The sequence below is a fragment of the Crocodylus porosus genome, unplaced genomic scaffold (genome assembly GCF_001723895.1).
Source record: "Crocodylus porosus isolate Cpor-Errol unplaced genomic scaffold, CroPor_comp1, whole genome shotgun sequence".
Taxonomy (NCBI): Eukaryota; Metazoa; Chordata; order Crocodylia; family Crocodylidae; genus Crocodylus; species Crocodylus porosus.
This window is the reverse complement of record NW_017728922.1, coordinates 16,315,433-16,337,489: the sequence shown is the minus strand read 5'-3', so window position 1 is coordinate 16,337,489 and position 22,057 is coordinate 16,315,433. Positions and strand designations below refer to the sequence as shown.

At 44.8% G+C, this 22,057-nt stretch overlaps 1 protein-coding gene across 1 annotated transcript; it reads right to left on the bottom strand.

Moving 5' to 3' along the window:
- Positions 1 to 10,210: 10,210 nt before the first annotated feature.
- DYNLRB1 (dynein light chain roadblock-type 1) lies at positions 10,211 to 21,552 on the bottom strand. The gene is made up of 4 exons (XM_019539732.1): positions 21,449 to 21,552; positions 19,035 to 19,110; positions 17,821 to 17,988; positions 10,211 to 10,734 (listed from the first exon to the last, which is right to left on the bottom strand). The coding sequence occupies exons 1-4, from the start codon at positions 21,449 to 21,451 to the stop codon at positions 10,691 to 10,693; spliced, it is 291 nt and encodes a 96-aa protein (XP_019395277.1). The 5' UTR covers positions 21,452 to 21,552; the 3' UTR covers positions 10,211 to 10,690.
- Between the last annotated feature and the right edge of the window lie 505 nt (positions 21,553 to 22,057).

The window sequence follows — 22,057 nt, the reverse complement described above, 5'->3', positions numbered from 1 at the left end:
TAAAGGGGAGGCGCGGGCGGCGCTCGGCCGACACCTCCCTCGGCCGCCTGCGGGCGGGGAGCTGGCCGGGATCCGGGCGGCCCGTGGGCCCCTCCCTGTGGCAGCGCCGCAGCTGCCCGGCGAAGGGATGCGGCGCCGCTTCTCTTGCCCTCCCTGCGCGGGGAGGGTGGTAGCGCCCCGCGGTGCTCTGGTGCGCTGGCGCCCCCCGCTCCCCACAGAGGTTGAAGCCACCTGCATTTCTAGCCGGGCAGCTCTGAGGGAGCCACCTGACCATCATGACCATCTCCCTGAAGTGACTCCCACTCGCTCCATCCCGTGGGTCTTAGGGGCCTTCTTTGTCCTGGCCTCGATGTTGCACCCCTCAACCGGCCTTTGCTCCGCAGTGCTGCTGTCCTAGCGGCTCCTGCCAGCGAAGCTCCCAGCCCGCAGCCCTGCAGACTGTTTTTAACTCATTCCAGTAGAGCCCTTGGCGCCGGGCATCTTAGTAAAGCTTCTACTTTCCAGGTAGCTGGAGGAAATGTGCATGGTGTGATCTGTGGTGGTGCACCTCCCCCTCTGCACCCCACTTTGCACAGTCCTAGGCCCCCAGTGCAACAGACCATCAGCAATAAGAGCGATGCTGATCCCATCCGGGATGGCCAGTGTCCAAAATATCCAAGCGGGGGAGAGTAATACTTTTTTCTTCTGATCTTTTTTTTTGCCTAGTCACCATAAGACTATTTACTTGTAAGGCCAGTAAGAGCCTTCTCAGATGGTGCTTTTGAAGTTGATGATGCCGCTAATTTGCAAAGGGCTGTAAGGCAGGGACGGGCAAAACATGGCCTGGGGGCTGGATGTGGCCCACCAGGCCATTCTATCTGGCTTGTGGGGCCCCTAAAAATTTAGAAAATTAATATTAATCTGCCCTGGGCTGCCTGTCATGTGGCTCTCGATGGCTTGCTGAAACTCAGTAAGCAGCCCTGTGCCCAAAATAATTGCAGGCCCCTGCTCTAAAGTGTTTTGAAGTCACCAGATAGAGAGCACCAGAGAAGTACTGTCATGGGTAGATCTAGGATTTGGAAAAGGGGTGTGTGGAGGGGGAGGTGTGTCGTCACATAACCCCACACACTGTTCTTCAGCTAAAACAAAACTAGGAGCTTTACTAATAGGCTAGGGGCTGGATGGAGAGTTTAGAAGGGATCAGGGAGAAGATGAGTCATGAAGGCAGGTGACTGACTCCCTGAGTGCTGCATGACTAGAAATGCTGGTGCCAGGCAATCTTGGAGTGGAGCAGGACTCAGGGACTGGTGGAGGTGCACCCCTCCCAGATTTGCCCTGGAGTATTACTGCTGTTAACTGGCACGTTGATACTACAGGTACTGGCAATTCTAGAAATAGGTTATAATGTAACTATAGAGAAGTCCTTTGAAACTGACAGTAAAGTAATTTCCAGGCAATAATATGAGGACAAGGATGATACCTGACAATGGACCAATAAGCCATAATGCATCATTTATTGACTGATGCAGTGATTTTAGGGTAATCTGTGGAGATGTAATGCTGTTTTTTTTTCTGTGGAGACAGCTAAAACATATTTGGACTGAGATTTCCATAGGAATCTAAGGGAGCTGGAGTTCAACAGACTCATAACTCCCTTTGTTTCCTTGGAAAATTACAGACCAAACATACTCTTAATTGTTGCAATCTTTTTTCGCTGAAGCAATTGCTGTAGTTGCCACAGCAATGCACATGATTCTGAATGGAAGCTGACATGTCCCTGTGAAGATCTCTACTGAGATGTGGTCCAGACTATGAATAAGCTTGAGGACCCCTTGAGGCAGACAAAACTAGGCACACTGACCTGTTAAGATATTTAGTATATTCATGCTGCCTCCTTAACTTAGGAACTAATCAGTCTGCTGTGCTCCCTATTTTACCTATTCAATTTACAGCTCCTTCTGTGTTGAATAGTTTAAAAAGCAATGTGATTACAAATCTGGTATTTATGGCTGTAGCTTCTTATTCATTTAAAAATAAAAATGGCTTCATTTTTTCAGGAAATACTGTACTTAGTTTTCCTTTTAAGTATATGCTTCCACAAAAGCAAATTTATGCTGCCTTGCTGTAGCCTTATTTACTTTTAATGTGCAGGAAGTGTTTTCTATATACATATGTAGTGGTAATGAATAAAGAGGCTTTTGGTTAATTTTATTCAGCATTCAGCTTTAGGTTTAAAGGGTTCTTGCTCAAATTTGGCCAGTTTACAAAACCTAAAACTAGTAAAAATGTGACCTTTTAAAATTAAATTTCCATGGAAACCGCTATTTTAAAATATGCTTTCAACTGTAGTGGGGCTTTTTTCTTCCTGAGGAAACAATTTGAAATTGTATATAAACAGACAAAACTGCTGTAATGTGTTTCCACTGGCTTAAAAAAATGTAACAAGTTAACAGCATAAATTATGGAAAGTAAATGTAATTAAGTTCATGTTTACCAAGTTGAGAGGAGGGGAGTTACAGGAAAACAGGTGAAGATATAGACAATCAGGAGGATAAATGATAGGCTTTGAAACTGGAGGTTGTCTCTAAACTTAACTCGGAAAAGGAAAAGAACTCTAATGATTTGGATCAAGGAAGCAATGTGACTGTAAGCTCTGCTGGCACAGGGAAGTTTATTTCTTTACAGAGTACACCTGCTAATTACATCCCTTTTGTTACAAAGGAGTTTGTTTTCTTGTGATTGAATATGCTCTCTCAGGTCTCTTCAAAATCTGTTTATGCAGATCTGGATGAAAAACTTGGGATTGTGATTCTACGGAATTCCCTCCACTTGACTGTACTGGGAGAATTAATATAAATTTGGATAAACCAAGGGGTTTCCTGGTGTAAAAGATGCATGGCAGAAGACACAACTTGGCTTTTTATCCAGGACGATTTTGCATAAGTGAAACAAAAGTAAATGAGACTGTATTGCTAATGCAGTAAAAATAACCACAGCGTTTTCTGCATCTCTGTTTCAAGAGCTAGGAGTGTGGTGGTGTAGGACTCAATCCTGCTCTTCCTGAAGCCAGTGACAGATTTCCAGAGCCTTTTGTGGGAACCAGATTAGAACCAAAAAAGACAGTGGTGGAAAGAGGAAGGGAGGGATCAGGCTGTTTTCTACATAATTGAGGGGGCTTATTTCTTTCCTAAGAGTGGCTTTATGCCACTTCAGCATCAGCTAAAGCTGGTTTGTGTTGAAATATCCTTAATTGCCACCTAAAGTCTTGTCCCTCTAGAGCTGTGTCTACACTGGAAGTGCTTTACCAGTGTAGTAACACTAATGTACTACACCAGGCAAGTCTGTAGTTTGGATCCAGCTATGCTGCCAAAAAATGCACTTTGGATGGGTACAGGACAGCTGCTCCTATTGGGAAAATTAAGCTATTCTGGGATAAGTACAGTTTTGGAAGTATATATACAGCTATGCAGGGGCATCTGCTGTCACAAGTTGAGTCAGTCAGGGATCAGACCTCACATCCCTAACAGCTGTGCTGACAGAACACTGTACTGTAGACTGAGCCTACAGTGAGGTTTCTGCCCATATGACTATCTTGATAAAACACACTAGTGCGGGTGGTGTTACATTGGTTTAACTGTCCTTAAATTGTTATAGCATCTGCTGTTTCAGGGAACTGCCATGTTCATACCACTATCAGAATGGCTATTCCAGTACAACTGCATATACACAAGGGTTAGCCATGCCCATGTGAAATAATCACACTGCTAGGCGGAGCCATGCTGTTAGAACACTTGTGCATGGACCAGTTGTTAGGATTTCCTATGCTACTTCCTTCCCCAGGTAAGAGGATGAATGATTGATTGGCTTTCTCACATCTCAGCCACTGCAGGTTGCCGTAATGCCTGCTGGGAACCCCTGGTGGTAGCATAGGTTAGAAACCTAAATATTGCTGTAGTTTAGGCCTGGGGACTCGCCTGCCACAAAGCAGCCCTGGGTTAATGGCAGTGCATTAGTGGTTTAAAACTGCCTTGGTGCCCTTCCTATGCTGTACTAACTACCCTTCAACTAGAGAAGGGGGGTGGATCACAATATTTAATTTTTGTTGTGACAATCTGTCTTGTTCTACAGCTGATGTTAACTTTTAACAGCAGAGCCCTTGTCTAAGAACTGTCATCAAAGCTGGGAAATGATGTAGTACTTCCATCCCCTGTTGTGTTCTTTACCTGCATGATGGCGGCTGATGGGAGGCACAGAATTATTTTCTATCTTCAGATACCAAGAAACAACTTCCAATCTAATCTTTACAGCTATCAATGGAATCAATGAGCTAAATATGAACAAGGTGCTCTAATTTCAGAATAAGTTTCTACACATGGCATTATTGAGTTTTAAATTCACACCTTTCCTTAATCTGAATTAACCTTCTATAGACTGCAGTTGGATTATTACTCTCCATCCACACCAAGTGACTTTTAAAATCCCTGTTACTTCAAACTATTAACTTGAATGGGTATTAAGAGCTATTCAACCATTTGCAGGATTAGACCATGTAATTTCATTGCAAGTCCAATCGTTCAACATCTTGCAGAAAATGTTTATCCGTTTGCGAGACTGTGCCTCTACTTCCACAACAGGGTTACTTGCATCTGTCTAAAAAAATACTAAAACAATCAAAGGGGTAATTATGTTAAGGGATTGGCCCAAACTAAGTTCCTATGCTTTACAGTGCATTAAATACCTCATTGTTCACAGAAGTCATGTTGCCAACAGCTAGCAAAGGCCAAAGCACATAAACAGGTCATAATCTCCACTTCTCTAGGTATGAATCATAAAGCATGTATATGACACTTGCAGTTATTTTTTTCTGTCTTTTGTCAAAATTCAGATTTTAATCTGTTTAGTCATTTTGTGCCGTGAAAATTAAATTAAAATAAATTGCAGTGCAATTCATAGAGCTACTCCTAATATCAGAAATTATATGATGTCTATCTGCAATGTAATTTAATAATGTGTATATGAACCTACTGACTGATGATGTCTTTGAAATCAGTCTAAGAGGAGGGATACTGAGATCTGCAGACTGCAATACTCTTAACATTACTTAGCGAATATGTTTCCTGAACTAACTGAATGAGCACCCATTACATCTTGGGTAGAACTGAAAATTAGGAGGCAAATTGTTTGGTACATCAGGAGTATATAGAAGACAGCTGACTATACCATTCACAGTCTCAGTTTTCATTGAAAAAAAGTTTTTTTGCACCTTCTGCTTGCAAAGTTGATGTAAAACATGAGTCAAGTATAAACTAATGCCTGCTCAAGTCTGCAAAAAACCTCAAGATAAAGGCTTTGAGAAGTGTAAGCCCCTTTAGTTGTCTGACTTTTAATCCCTGGAGATGCCATAATTTGCAGATATAAATTTGGCAGTTTTCTGAGATACAACAGAATTTGGCATCTTCGTGGCTGAATCCACAATTTAATTGTAGTCAGATCTAGATCTCTGCACCTTGCTGGGACTTGTCTGCCCTCCCTGTCGGGGGATATTAATTGGATTAGAAACCATATACTGCACAAACAAGCAGGACAGGGTTAAGAAGCTACAGCTAGCATAATCTACAGTACAGACTTCTGATGGCATAGCTGACTCAGTTGGGAAAGGAAAGGAAGGTGTGATCCCTGATATGGTTGGCAGAATCCCCTAATGTAGATTCTGCTATCCAGTCAAAACTATAAGCTATTTGTATAGTATGTTTCATTGGAATAGAGTGCTCCTACAGCAATAGAAAGCATAGCTTTCCTGAATAAGCTAGGGTGGGTGGGGACTGTGGGTTGGGAGTGAGGGACCATACTGAGGAAATGGGGTCATACTGAAGAATGCTTGTGCGTGGAAAAAGGCACTTTTACTACATATATGTCTCTAGAGTCCTGTTTGCAGCCTAGGAATAGAGAAACCCTGAAGTGCAGCCTGCACAGCTCTTTGCCTTGGAGAACAGAACAACTGGAAAGACCTGGGCCGCAGAGAAGATGAAACTAATGGCAAGCTCCTTTTCTCCCCAGCATACGAGATGGGAGAAGGAGCTGGACTGTCCAAGGTTGACACCAATGTCATGGAGCCATTCAGAAAATGCATTAAAAAATCTGTGAAAAATATTAATTGTTGAACATAACCATTAATTTACTGAACATCAAGGACTATATTCAACTGCAAGCTATAGTTGTATTTTGGGGGAGGAAGGAAGAACATTTTATGAGCTAAATCAGCATGTTAGAATTTAGGTGTTTGTAACACAAGATTACACAAGGCCCTCTCAATAACAGACAGAATACAGATGACTTCTAAATGAGTATTCTTAGTAACTTAATAACATTAAAGAACAAAAGGCATCTGCAGTTCCTGTACTGTGAACTGTCTTCAGAAACTGCTTTTCTATGTATAAAGCCCAGCTTCTAGCATATTGTGATTGCCATTGCACTATAAACAAAGAGCATTTAGATGGCTGTTAGCCACAAATATTATTAAAACAGGAGATGGAGAAATGTACCAGATCTTTTCCAGTGGTCATTACGTATAAAGGCACAAAACCTCACATAAAATGTTTCTGTTTTCATCACTTTAGTTAATTAGAGACACAACAGTAGATCCTCACAAAACTGTGATTAGAAGCCTGAAGGAAGGATGGGCTTTTGTATGGGAGATATTAAGACACTCTCACTGGTTAGGGATAAAAATCAAACAACAGAAAGTTAAAAGAATTTCTCCCAGATGCCCTATGCCTTCCTGTAACAGAAGAACAGGAAAGGGGTCAAAACTGAGGGGCATATTATATGTCACTAGCCTGTGAATTCACAAGAGGGGATTAAGATAAAAAAACAACAACAGGTAAATGAGGTTTTACAAGACACATGGCATCTATATTTAGAATGAGAAGCATGTTAGATACAAAACAGCACATGTAATTATTGTGGGCAATTACTTCAACTGGATCTCAACCTCGCATTTATAGGACACCACAATCCAACTTGCCTATACAAATGTATTTTGCACATGCAACAGCATGCCTAAATTGTTGAAGAACCAGACCCATTAACAGAAGTTGTGTGTACATTAAAATACCACAGAAGCAATTCATCCTATTCTTTCATAGCAAAAGAGAATCACTAGGAAAGTGAAGAAATTTTTTTTTTACTCTTTCTTAAACATCAATGGTTGAACAAACATTTAGATAGGTGCCTGTTAAGACTGACTGCTAGACCAGCAGTTCCCAAATGGGGCCACAATAAACAGGGACCTGGGGTTTTCTATTGGCTGCAGAAAAGCACACATTTTCCCCTTTAGAGGAGAAAATAATGGACTTCTCCTTTAAAAGAGAAAAATGCAGGAAAATGCGTAATTCCAGTCTGCAAGGGGCTGCTTGGCATGGGGTGGGCAGGGAGTAGGGGAGGGGAATCAGAAGCAGGGGTGTCATGTGCATGTGTGTGTGCACATGCATGTGCCAGCCAAAAGCAGCTGTGGAGAGCAGCTCCCACAGCTCTCTCCAGGTAAGTCTATGGGGGCAGGGGAGTAGGGGAAGGGGTAAGGGGGTGGTAGAGCACAGGCAACATGGGGGAGGAGGGCAGGGGGTCCAAGGTGACATGGCAGGGTGGGCATATGCTGGGCAGCAGGGCAGCCCACATCCTCCCCCCCTCCATGGGCTCAGCTCTGGCTGTGGTGCCCATGGGGGAGTGAGGGCGGGGGGAGCTGGGCATCAGTCTTCGCTCAGGATGCAGCAGCCTCTGCCACCCACTGCCAGCAGCCGGGGCTCTGGCACTGCTGGGGTGGGGCAGAGAGCTACAGGGGCCCTGGCCTTGAGGAACCTGGGGTAGGTGGGGTCTATGGGTTGGGAGTGAGGGACCATACTGAGGAAATGGGGTCATACTGAAGAAGTGGAGTCATAAATGGGGTCACGCTGAGGAAAAGTGTGGGAAGCACTGTACTAGACTATATTGATACAGCAACTCTGATCCATGCAACCATAGGGTGCTTATTCAAGCAAAATTCTTAATAAGTAACTTGTATTTTTTCTGCTTTATCCCCAGGTTAGAGGAAAGCATATGGAAAAAAAAATCAACAGAAACAACAGGCAACTATAAGTCATCCCAGCCCAAAGGAAAGGTAGCAAAAGGGCTGGGCAACCCCTGTGGCTAAGTAGGGGACTCAGACCTCCTGTATCTGAAAAGAGAAGCCTGCAAGGGTTGGAATTCACGTAACAGCACAAGGAGGCTTATTTGGCACTGGCCCCACCTGTAGGGAGTAAACTAGAAAAGCTCAGGTCTAAACTGACCTCAAATTGGCTACGGCAGGGACAACCAAACGGGGCAGCTGACAACCGACACCCAGGAAAAAGCTAATGTCCTTAATGACTACTTTGCATTAGTTTTCCACCAGCCCAAGGGGATCACCCTGCCTAACAAGATGCAGGATTGCCAGAACATGGGCAAACACACACTCATCATTGGTGAAGACCTCATGAAGGAACACCTTGAGAGGCTGGACACCCACAAATCAGTTGGTCTGGATAGCATGCACCCAAGAGTGCTAAAAGAACTGGTGGACATCATAACACAGCCATTGGCAAGGATATTTAAGAACTTGTGGCACTTGGGTGAGGCTCCTGAGAATTGGAAGAGGGCCAGTGTGGTGCCCATCTTCAAGAAAGGGAGGAAGGAAGGATCCAGGGAACTACAGGCCAATCAGTTTGACCTCAATCCCTGGAAAGACATTGAAAAAAAAAAAAAAAAAAGAAACCATTAAGAACAAGCTAATGGAATGCAATATCCTGAAGAGTAGGCAACATGGCTTCATTGTGGGTATGTCTTGCCTGATGAACCTTATTTCCTTCTACAACCAGGTGACATGTCACCTGAACAAAGGAGTGGAGGTAGACATCTACTTGGGCTTGAAAAAAGCCTTTGACTTGGTCTCCCATGAAGTCCTCATAGTTAAACTGGGGAACTGGAGCTTCAACCTTAGTCTGATGGCTAGGGAACTAGCTCTGTGGCTGGACCCAGAGAGCAGTAGTCAATGGAATCGTACAAAAATGGTGCATGGTGACCAGTGACGTCCCCCAGGGCTCTGTACTCGGATCAGTACTTTTTAACATATTTACCAATGATCTGGGCTCAGGTATCAGAAATAAACTGGCTAAATTTGCTAACACCACCTAACTATGGGGAAGTATGGTCACACTACAGGACAGGTTGGCGGTTCAGGCCAACCTGGACAGGCTTGCAAGGTGGGCAGACCAAAACCTGATGGCATTCAACACGAAGAAATGCAAGGTGCTCCAACTGGGGGTGGGGAATCCATATCACACTTATAGGCTTAGCAGTGCTACACTTTCTAGCACCACAACCAAAAGGGACTTGGGGGTCATGACTGACCGCAAGATGAACATGAGCCACCAATGCAATCCTGCAGCTGGAAAAGCAAACAAAACCCTGGCTTGCATCTATCGATTCATGTCAAGTAAGACCCAGGGAGTCACCCTCCCTTTGCACTCAGCCTTGGTGAGGCCACAGTTGGAGTACTACATCCAGTTCTGGGCTCTGCACTTTAGGAAGGATATGGAGAAGCTTGAGAGAGTCCAGAGGAAAGGCATGCGCATGATCAGAGGAAAAGAGAACAAGTCTTATGAGTAAAGGCTGAGCGACATGAGACTCTTCAGCCTAGAAACGTGAAGGCTCAGGGGTGACTCGGTGGCAGCCTATAAATATATTAGGGGTGTGCGCCAGGAACTGGGAGAACATCTGTTCACCAGGGCACCCTAAGGGAAGACAAAGTCTAAGAGTCACAAACTCTGGGAAGACCATTTTAGATTGGACATAAGGAAAAACTTCTTTACTATCTGAGTTCCCAAAATCTGGAACAGACACCCCCGAGAAGTGGTGCAAGCACCTACTCTGGATGCCTTTGGATGATTGGATGCTTACCTTGCTGGGATCATTTGACCCCAGCAGACTTCCTGCCCTTGGGCAGGGGGCTGGACCCAATGATTTTGTGAGGTCCCTTCCAGCCCTAATGTGTATAAAATCTATGAAGTAAAGAGCAAATTCACTTTAAGCTGTCCTTAATAGAAATTATAAGATCAACAGAAAAATGTCGCACCTTTTGAAGGCTTGCATTAAGAAATCCAATGATAAAAAAAAAATCCATTAAAATCTTTAAATACAGAAGCAAGACATGACAAAAATAATCACTGGTGACATTTTTATTCAACTGATGTCACAAAAGCTTTGCAAAATAAATCATAAAAACAACAAAATAAGAGACAAAGCAAGTTTGTTTCATATTTACAGCCACCATATTTCAGACAGAGGTGACAGGAATATGTAAACCATACAACAATTTATTTTTTAGAACAATTAGAGTTTATATTATATTATCTTTTTAACCACTGAAAGAAATCTGTGCATTCCCAACTGCCCAAGGTACCCGATTCCAATCCTCAGACTCTTCCTTGGAATGACTTTCACATATATATTTTAAATATATATATAAAAAAAAAAGTTAGAGACACTTTTATCTCTTTGTAAACAAACAAAAATCCTCAAGTTCATTTTTCCAGGCATTAATAAGGTAACACAATAGAATTAATACTAATGCTTTATTTTTTGGCTATTAAATTAAAAAAATATTGAGTGAAAGGTGAAAACAGACTAATTTAGGATTATCTTATTCTGTTGGATTCTGGATAACAATCAGGAAGTAGTCTTTATCTGTAAGAAAAAAAGGAAAGTTAGTGCCCCGTTATTAGTATTAATTTATTTATTACAATAAATAACTAATAAATAGGTCTTTTCACTCATGTGTACTTAAATTCCTTTGCATATTAACATGCTATGAACAAATTAAAACCAACAGCAAAAACTCATTAATAAGCAAAGCAGCTTTAGCACACATATCCATGGCCAATCTTATCAGTCTCTCTAATTTTACCATGGACTAATGCAAGTAGCCTCTATGTAATGGGATGTTCCCAAGTAGCAGTCCCAGATTCTCTCTCAGAATTTGCTTCCAACTCATGCATGAACTCACGGAACAAAGGTGGGCTGAGCGCAACGGAAGTCCCTACATCCTGCAGGCAGATTACAGAATCACAAAATAGTAGGGTTGGAAGGAACTTCAAGATGTCATGTAATCCAACTCCCTGCTCAAGGCAGAATCATCCCTAAGCCATCCCCATCAAGTATTTGTCTAAGACTGCAAGACTACAGTCACCATACTTGTCTTCGGTCTGAAATAATGCTCACTACACCTTTTCTTCTTCCACATGGAGATTCAGGAGCACTGAATGCACATAAGCAGTGTATTTGGCACTAGCACACAAGGATCCTCCTTGCCATGTGTAGGCATTCTGCCCGAGTCATCACCTTCTCAACACAGCCCCCACCACAGCGCTGATCAGGGTGAGGGGCCATCTGTCCTAGGTGAATTGAAACCATATTGCCCCAATTTCTTGTGTGACACTTATCTGGTGACTGAATGAAACATGCAGACCTTCTCTTGGTTAGGTATTTTCTGCTTAAATTTCCACCAATGCTACCATTTAAGTGAAGTAAATGTGTTGGTAATCACTGCTGGCACCATAAGGTTCTTCAGTTTTACTCTGAAAAGTGGGAACAATGGTGGTAAATTAACCCTGTGTTAGAAGGGACTTTTCAGATTTGCCAGTCTAATCCCTCTGGTGCAGACAACCACACCCTATAATTCCTTTTCATAAACTGAACAGGCTCTATCCCATTCTATCTGGTCTGTGGGGCCCTTAAAAAATTTGAAAATTAACATTTTTCCATCTTTGGTTCTTGTAAAAAATGACAGGAACCAGGAGCAGTGGGACCCAGGGGAAGCCCGGTGGGTTCCCACAACAGCAAGGCCCACCCAGCCTGCCCGCCCCCCCAGCTGGAAGACCCAGCAGGGGCTTCTGGCCTGGGACCAGGGGCTGCACCAGTGCAGGAACCTCAGGTAAGTGTGTGTGTGTTGCAGGGGAAAGCGGCCCCTTGCCTGCCCCGTGACTGGTGCTCCCTGCTGCAGCTGCTCACAGCCCATGTGGGGCTGTCCTGAGCAGGCACAGGCAGCCTCATGCAGGCTGTGAGTGGCTGCAGCACAGGATGCTGGCCACGGGGCCGCTCCCCATCCCTGCCCCCATGCTCAGCACCAGCTTGTAACCCACCCCCGCTGCCAGCCTTGGCCCCGTGCTGGCTCTCTCCTGTGGGGCTGTGCCATGGTGACAGCAGCTGCAGCCCCCCTGCTTGCTGCATGGGGCAGTGTTGGCTGCAGCTGCCTGCCCGGAGCTTGCACACTGGGAAGCCCAGAGGCAATGGTGGCAAACACTGCCTGGTGCCCCATGCTGCAGCTGCTCACAGCCCATGTGGGGCTGCTTGTGCCTGCTCAAAACAAGAGAGGGCAGCGGGCACATGGCAGGATGCCCTACTTGTGCCCCCTGCCCCCCCAGCCAAAGCCCCTGGCACCCAGCCTGGGCTCTTAAGCTGTCAGCAGCTACCTAGAACCTGGGCCAGCTGCAAACATCTGCTGCTCCTCCGCCCCGGGCCCTGCCAGTGCCTGCTCGGGACAGCTCTGCGTGGGCTGCGAGCGCCAGCCACAGGGAAGGGGAGAGGCCACTTTTCCCTGCACTCAGCACCAGGTCGTTCCCTGCCACTGAGCAGGGAGTCGGGGCTGTGCCCTGCTCCCAGCCTGTACTGCAAGGGGCACTGGGAGTAAGTGGGTGCACAGGGCCCACACCAGTGTCCTGGGGCCAGCACCAGCGGGGCCCAGAGCAGGGCAGCAGGAGTACAGGGTCCCAGCTGGCAGGGCCTCTGTGGAGCCAGACCAGCTCCCCGCTCTCCCTGCTGGTGCAGCTCAACCCAGCTCCACAGACCCCTGGCAGCCTGCGCCGCTCTGGGTCCCCCTGTTGCTGCCCCCAAGACATTGGTCCCAAAATGGCAGGGCACCCACGTGGCCCTTGACACCTTGCCCAAACTGAGTAAGCGGCCCCATGCTCAAAATAATTGCCTGCTCCTGCTCTATCCTAAACTTAACCTCTTTGCCTCCTCACTCCCCTGGGGGGCTGTTCTAGAATCTCAATGCTGATGGCTGGAAGCCTTCTAATTTCCAGCCTAAATTAATTCATGGACAACTTATGCCTATTTGTTCTTGTGCCAATATAATATTTCATTTTAGCTCTTCTCCTTTCTTGGCGTTGCGCTTTTATGTATCTAAAGGAAATAAATCACATCCCCCTTCAGCTTTTTTTTTTTTTTTGCGCTAATCAAGGTAAGCTTGTCTAGTCTCCTCTGACACAAAGCTTGCCAATTCCCAGATCATCCCAGCAGCCCTTCCCTGCATATGTTCCAATTTGCATAATCTTTTCTGAACACGATACCCAAAACTTGTGCACTGTGTTCTAGATGGGGTCTTTTTAGGGTCTTATAAATATCTTTTAAGATTCCCCTACCTTTACTAGAAATACTTTGACTGATACATAATTGCATTTGCCTTTTTCACAGCCATACCATACTGATGGTTCAAACACCCTGTAATTAGCAAGTACCCTTGCCTCCTATATTATTTCTAATTTATATCAGTTGATCTTGGAATTAATCCCCAGTGCATGATCTTTTACTTTACACTGAAGAATTCATCCCAGTTCTACTACTGTTGTCCTCAAGGTCATCCTGTCCCTCCTGTGTCACATCCTGATAATTCTTGCTGGTGATACCTCCTAACTTCATGTCTTCAGCAAATTTCACCAGTAGTCCTACTTTTTTGTGCCAAGGTCCTTAAAGAAAATATTAAACAAGATCATTTCTTTGACTGATCCATGAGTAACTTCATTATTTTTCTGCAGCCCAATACTTCTTTCCACACAACCCCATTGTCACCCCTTAATTGAGTTCCTTAAACACTTTACAATTTTTGTACTAAACCCTAACTTCACTAGTTTAACTAACAGTTTCCCATATGACACTGAAGTCCAGATAAAAGCTAATGCAGTTTTGCTTTCTAGAACTGTAGCTCTCATACTTCTTTTGGATTGCATACATTTTTTCATAGAATCATAGATAATTAGTTGGGTGAACAAAGAGAATGCAGTGGATATAGTGTATCTGGATTTCAGTGAGGCTTTTCACAAAGTCCCACATGATTGTCTCATACACAAGTTGGAGAAACATGGACTAGATAAAACTACTATAAGGTGGATAGACAACTGGTTCAATAGCTACAAGCAAAGGGTAATTATAAATGCATCCATGTCAGAATGGCAGGAGACTTCAGGAGTCTCACAGAGGTATGCCCTCGGCCCTTGGCTGTTCAATGTATTCACTGATCGTTTAGATGCTGGAACAGAGAGCTTCTTAAGCAAATCTGCAAGACATGAAACTGAGCAGGACTGTGATCATACTGGAGGACAGGAATGCAATTCAGAAGGACCCTGACAGATTGGAAAACTGAGCTGTAGTTAACAGGATAAAATTCAATGCTGAACATGCAAGGTGCTGTCTCAGGAAGAATAATCAAAAACACAAATACAAAATGGATGACAACCAGCTTGACAGCAGCACCTCAGAGAAAGATCTAGGAGTCTTAGTGGATTACAGACTCAATATGAGCCTGCAGCGTGATGCAGCTGCACAAAAAGGCAAATTTGATTTCAGGCTCTATGAACAGAAGCATTATGTGCAAGACAGGAGTTGACAGTGCCGTTCTACTTGGCACTGATGAGGCCTCATTTTGAGTACTATCAGCTGCACTGGTAGGAGATCATCAAGGACTAGCTATACCTACATTATAGGGATTGCCCATGCTTCTGGGCTTTGCTGGTTGCCATATGGAGCCAGAAAGGAATTGTAGCAGCAGGAGAGAAACAGGTCAGGGTTTTTTCCTCCCGCTTTCCTCAGAAGCACTGGGTATTGGCTGTAGCCAAGGCTGGGAGATTTTGACTGGGGTGTGCAAATTCTCCTGCTGGGACTAAAATCCAGAGGCTCCTGGTTAGAGAGACCTGCCCATCTGCTCAGGGGCACCACATTTGGGGTCAGGAAGAAATTTAACCCTAGGAAGGAATTTATGCTCAGACTGGTACAGACATTGACAGCTGTTGTACCCTTTCTTTAGGGTCAGGGTGCTTTCCCTTGTGACTGTGACAAGGTATGTGTTGTTTTGGTAACAGGCAAGACAAAAATTTGTATTGAACAGCCTGGATAGGAGTGATCCTGTCTCTGGCAGGGGGATGTGTAAGACCCTCCAGAGGACCTGTCTAATCTTACTTTTCTGTGGTTTTATGATTCTATATATCCCCCAAAGGATGTCTATACCCAAGTCTAGGAAACAGCTTTCTAGAAACCAGTGCTTGCATCACGGAAAAATCATGTTCATTTGACACACTACCCTTGGTAAATCCATGTTGCATATTCTTCTGTTTTCTATTTACAGCAATGTCTTTATTATTTTCTTCTTCAATATTTCTTTTAAAAGTCTTGAGGTTAAACCAATGAGCTTATAGATACCTGGATCACTTCTCAACTCCTCCTTACGTATTACTGCTACATTTTTTGTTCTCTAGCCCGATGGTAACACTCACAAGTTGATAATTTATTTTGCTTCTCCCTCAGTTTTGGTGGTGTCCAGTTCTATACAATCATTTCCATTGGCCATCCAGTTGTTGCCTCCATGTTTAATATCACCATCCTAAGGGAGAGTAGTTCTAGGGGCATGCCTAGATTATCTTTAATCCTTACCTCATTCACCCTGCATAAGAGGCCCCATTACTTCTTCCCTTGCTCTCTTACTTACATGGCTGAAGAAGAACCTGTTTACTACATCCTTTGCAAGATCTAACTCAATTTGACTTTTGGAAATAGTCACTTTATTTCTACATTTCTTGACTTCTACAATACAGCTTTCCTTGCTCAGTCATCTCTTTTATTCCTTGAAGATTCTCTTTTTATACCCAATTATTCCTCTTGATTATTTAGCTAGTTAAACCTGCAGCCTCTTCCCTACAAGTGCTTTTACTTGCTTAGGATGCAAGCCTCACATAACTTTTGTACCTTTGACTTAAAATAAGTTCAGGCATCCTCTAAATTCAAATGCTGGCGTTCTAGTTCACTCAAGTTTAAGGTCTTAAAATGGCAAACTTTGACAGTTACACATATATCTTTTTGTATAAGTTAACCTGAATCAGCTCATAAACATTTGGTTCTAAGGTTGTTTTCTATGACCTGCTCTTCTGTAATGTCCTTGTTTCTTACCAAAGACCATTCTAAAAAGAGCATCACTTCTTGTGGGATCAGTGAACATTTGGTGAAGAAGTCTCTTAGCTATCATATCCATAGGAAAGTAGGGCTGGAAAGGAGCTCATATGGTCATCTAGTCCAGCCTCCTGCTCAAGGATGGATATTCTTGACTAAATCATCCCACTCAAGTGTCTTTCAAACCTGATTTTGAAAGTTTCCAAGGATGGAGATTCCACTTCTCTAGATAACCTGTTCCAATATCTAGCCACCATCATAATCAGAAAGTTCCTTGTAATCCCCAGCCTAAATTTCATCTACTGCAGCTTGAGGCTGTTACTCCTAACCCTGTTCCCCAAAGCCACAGAGAAAAGCCCATCCCCATCTTCTCTATAATCATTCTGCAGTATTTGAAGACTATTATCAAGTCCCCCCTCAGTCTTCTCTTTAGGTTAAATAACCATAGTTTTTTCAGCCTTCTGCTGAAGTCTTGTTGGTCTCTGCTGGAGTCTTTCCAAACTGTCCACATCTTTCTTGAAGTGCGTGGCCCAAAACTGGATACAGTACTCCAGGTGAGGTCTCACCAGTGCTGAATAGAGCAGAAGAACCACTTCCTTTGATTTGCAGGTGAAACTCCTGTTAATACAACTCAGTATGCTGTTAGCTTCTTCTTCTTTTTTTTTTTTTGTAACAAGAGCATGCTGTTGGCTCATATTTAGCTCATGGTGCACTGTATCAACCAGGTCCTTCTCTGCACTACTGTAACCTATCCAGTTGTTAGGTAATGGGTATTAGTAGCATTTGTTCTTCAATTTATATCTGGAAAGTTAAAGTCTCCCATATTGACACGATCTCTTGGAAGAAAAGTAAAACTAACAATCCAGGGAATTTCTGTCTACATCCAATTTCAGTTCTGTAGGTTTACAGGAAAGTCCCAGCTCTACCCAAGCAGAATCTCTCACAGTATCTTCCCCCAAGTGAACCTGTCCCATACAGATTCTGATTTATCCATGCTGCCCCTTCTTATTTATTTGCAGTCCATCACATGACAAAGTCTGATATAGGCATGGCTCCAAATAAAGGGCTCCCTGCTCACAGAGCCTGTCTAACAATATGCTGCACTCTTCTGGTCCTGCATATCAGTGAATCTCAAGTAACTTCCCACTCCGGCTTGTTTCAGTAGTGAGTCTGGCCATATTAGTCTGGAGCCGCTCACAAAACACGTTCTGGAGATTTCCACCTCTTCTGCTTGTATGTTAACAAGACAACACAAGAGGTTTTGGTCTTCTTTCAAACCTGGTTTTACCGTGTGAAGTGGAAGAGGAGAAACCATTTCCAAAACCCAAACAAAAGCAGCAAGCTGGAGTAATAGTCAAGGGAACCTGGAGTAAACCAACACCAGTTTCTTGGCTAAAGCTGGTATATATGCTACATTAGAAAGCAACTGATAAGACTCATTGTAACAGGCCTTTACAGATCCTGTGCCACAGGAGGCTTGATGGGGAAGTATGACAAATCCTGTGACAACAGGAGACTCTGAAGCCTGACATCATTGAATATTTAGGGCTCTCTTACCTGGAGCAACCATGATCTCATTTTTCTTGGAGCGAATCCGCAGGAATGTGAGGTCATTCTGAGGATCAATCTCTCTCACGGTGCTCCTTGCCTTCATAATGAAGCTGTGCATTAAGCCTGCATATTGCATTGTTGTGGAGTTGTCCACGGTGCTTTTGATAGGGATACCTGCAGAAAGATGTGGTAACTGTGGTAAGACAGCTGATAAGGATTAGGGTCATCCCAGATAGCCTGTGTACTCACTAGACTCCACTGTAAACCCCTTTAAACTTAAGTAGATTTTACAGTAAACATTTGAGATTTTTAAAAAACAAACAAACCATGGAGGCAAGTAAATTGTGGAAAGAGCAGGTGCAGAGCTTTTATTCAGACACCACCTTTTAAAGTTTGAGATCCAAACATCATTACACTCAGACAGTAATTCTTAGGCTGTGTTCAACAAAGAGCTTTCAAGCTATATTGTGCTGGTTTTCTCTTACTCCCAGCTGTTTCCATGCTCCTCCAGCCTTCATTTCAAAGAGCATCTGCTCAGAGCAAGGAGCAGCTGCAACTAGAAGATGCTAATATTCAAATAGAGGGAAGACAAAAGAACTACCCCTGGGAACCATAGATGGTAGTCAGGCTAAGTGCTTCTCAGCAACGCAACCAACGCCCTCCATATGTTTGTGTAACTTTGATGGGTTTCATCTGACTGGGACAGCTTTAGTTTACAGCTAGGCTCCACAAGGGCAGCTCCTGTAGAGGCTGCTGCAGTTATATTAATAAAGCGGTAGGCAAAATATGGCCTGTGGACCAGAACTGGCCTCCAGAGAAACTTTGTCCAGCCCATGGTGGGTCCTTTGGTCCCACCTGGCCCAGGTGCTGTTTGGCTCACGCTGCATCCCACCACCCTCTGGGCATGCAGTGGGGCTGGGACAGCTTTGCAGCTGGACTGCCTTTCTAGGCAGTGGCGGCTCCTTCCAGCTGCCGCTGCCACTGGCCCCAGCCCCGTGGTACTGGCAAGAACCTGTGCGCACAGTCCGAACCCTGGCCTGCCCAGTGCCTGCTCCAGACTTGCCCGCCCACGATGAGATACAGTCAAATCGCCTTTCTGGGGAAAAGAGAACTTGTTGAGATCATTTGATCCATTTTTAAATAACAACTTCACTGGTCCTTAAGCTTCCTTTTCTAATTAAGCAACATCCTCAGAGCACAGGACCAGACTGGCACAATACCTTCTGAATTAACAATAATGATTCCTTGGACTCCTTTCTGACTCTGAATCCGCTTTAGTGTTTCTTCCACCTCAGCCTGCAAAGGAAAGAAATGACAGAAAATAAAGCATCATGATGTCTTAAAGGTGTTATTTGCCTCCAAATAATGTTTTGTAATAATATATCTGAAAATAAAGCTGAGCCATTAAGACAATTCAAATAGATACTACTCATTTTGTGAATGCAAAGCACAGATTTCTTTGGGACTACCATATCATCAAGGCCTTTTTTTAGTTGCTTTCAAGCCCATTGTCTTCTCAAGTCATTTGTAATAACAACCCTTTGGAAGCTTCAAATCTGTTCTCTAATCTTTCCTTCTCCCCTCCTCCCAATATATCACACATTCATTTCTTATCATAGGTTTGCTTAGGAGTGCAAGACCATGGAATTTGCCATTATTGGGCGAGTAATTTGGGCTGCTAGACCTTCTTTTAATATTTGTAGTCACACTATGGATGGGATTTATTAACAAATTTTATGGACAGAATTTGGGGTTTATGATTTTTTTTAAAGGCAATTAAAAAAAAACATACGCAAAGGGAATAACCTGGACTTCATCTGTTAGCCTATAATAGAGATTCTACTAAATGAGCAATCAAAATCTAATTATTGCCACCAGTTTAATTTTACTATTCTACAGTCATTACATAATATTTGTGCCGAAGTATTACAAGTTGCTGTAAAGTAGCATCAGCTTCAAAAGATTTTGACAATTTTTTTTAGAAATACTCAATCTGACCAATCAAATTTCACTTGGGTCCTCTCTAAGGCTACCACAAGATCAAGTCAATCATGGGTTGACTTTACACAGTACTGAGGATCACCCCATGAGTGGTTCTGGGCACTCTCAACCCCCATTAAAGAAAATGAAGGCAAACAGCAACTTTTCAGGAGCAAGCAAAACAGACTTTTACCAAAAAAAGAGGGGAAAGGAGAAGGGAAATCATGGCAAATGAGAAGAGGCAACGATGTCTAAAAGGCCAGGCTTAGCTATACTAACAATTTTATAGAGTATAAGGAATGCAAGAATAAATCAATAAATCATAGACCTGCCACAGTTGTGCCAGAAGCCCCCTTCCCTTTTACATATAACCTACATGCAAATAAATGACTCTCTTTAAAGTCATAAGTGTCACCCCATTAGGGGGTGTTACTGGCTTAAAAAAAAAGCCTTACTGGGGTAAACCAAACCTAAGAATTGGCAACTATGGATCTCACAAACTATTGCATACACTTTGTTTTTGCAAACTAAAGCTTGCCTGTCTCGTTCAGTATGGAAAAGCAAATGATTATCCAGTGAAGAAAATCATAAGGGCTGGGAAGGAGTGGGAGAAAATGATATAGGGCTGTACTCAAGTAGGGAATAAGAATACTGGGTATCAGAATAAGCTGGGTATCAGAAAAATAGGTTTATTGAAGAAGCAGTGCAAGGGAGTCCATTGATTAAAAGATGAAAAAAAACCAAAAACATACGGACAAAAAGAAAAAGGGGCAGTTGAGTTCTGGCTGCATGCCAGAGCAGTCAACAGCAGCTGTGGGTTACAGTGGCATGAGAAGCAATGCAGTGTGGTACGTCTGAAGTACTGATCAGATGGCTAAGGGAATGCTTAAGAGTCCACATAACACTGAACCATCTCGGGAAAGTTTAAAATAGTTTAACAGCCTTGCTTATCTATCTGCTTAAGATTTAAACTAGATTTAAGCTCATCTGTATCATGCATGTCCATGACCTTACAATAAAAAGCTTCCCTTTCCAAAGCCTTTAAGATTTCTTCAGAAAAGCATGTGACAGACCATCAGCTATGGTTATGTCTCCATTTCCCTGATTCAGTTGCAGAAAGCTCTGGCTGCAGCCAGCAGCCACCACTTGCAAGCTGTCTCAAGCACATGCGCACGCCTGTGCACCTCTGACTGCTCCATTACAGCAATGGTGCCACTACAGTGTGAAGAGTGCACAGGCCCAGGGGACAAGGCCGCGTAGTGCAGCTGGGAGCACCCTGCAGGAAGCTGCAAGTGGGGGCAGGGACGAGGCCGCCGGGGCCGGGGTCCTGCCCACTGTACCGCACGCAGCCAGGGGCCGCCGCCCACGCGAGTTTGGCCCCCGGGGGTGCGCAGCCGCCGAGGTGCAGCACAGACAAGGGCGCGCGGCTCCGGACACATCCCGGGGATCAGCCTACGAGGAGCTCGGCGCCGCGGGGCCAGGCCCGCCGGCCCGCGCTGCTCTGGGCTCTGCAGCCTCCGCGCAGAAAAGACGGCACCGCGGCCTAGAGCCCCGCTCCGCCCAAGTTTCCCTTGCACCAGGCAGCAGCTACAACTCTTGGCTTCCCCCCTCGCCGCCCCGCAGCCCCTTGGCCGACGTGTCCGCCCGCGCTCACCATGGCGGACGGGACGGACCGGACCTTCCCCGCAGCCGCCGCCCCAGCAAAGCCGTCACGACTCCACCGCGCATGTGTACCCAAGCCGGGGACACGGGACTCCACCACCCAATGCCTCGCACGAAGAGGCAGTAGGAGGCGGAGCTAGGCAGCCTGCATCATTTCTTTCACTGCCCCGGAAGCGGAGCCTTAACACTAGCGCTTCTCCCGGAAGAGGCGGGGCTGGGGGCTTCGTGAGAGGCGCGCGAGGACCCGCTGGATAGCAGGTCGAAGCGAGGCGCGGGGCCTTAGGCCGGGGGCAATTATTTCGGGTGGAGGGCAGCTTTTTAGGGGCCCTGCAGGCCAGATAGAACAGCCTGGCAGGGTACATCCGGCCTATGGGCCGCACTTTGCCCAACCGTTCCAGGAGATCATCTCTCGCCTGTCCCGCCCAGCCAAGCGGTGCGCAGGCGCAGTCTGAGAGCCGGTGACAGGTGAACGCTTGTGGGCCAGGCCCGGCAGCAGCTCCAGAGTTGTCGAAGTTGTCTCGCAGTGTCCACTCGCCCCTGCCCCTGGTGGGAGTATGGGGGCGCTGATGGTACCTGCAGGAGGGAGAGGAGCATGGGTTTG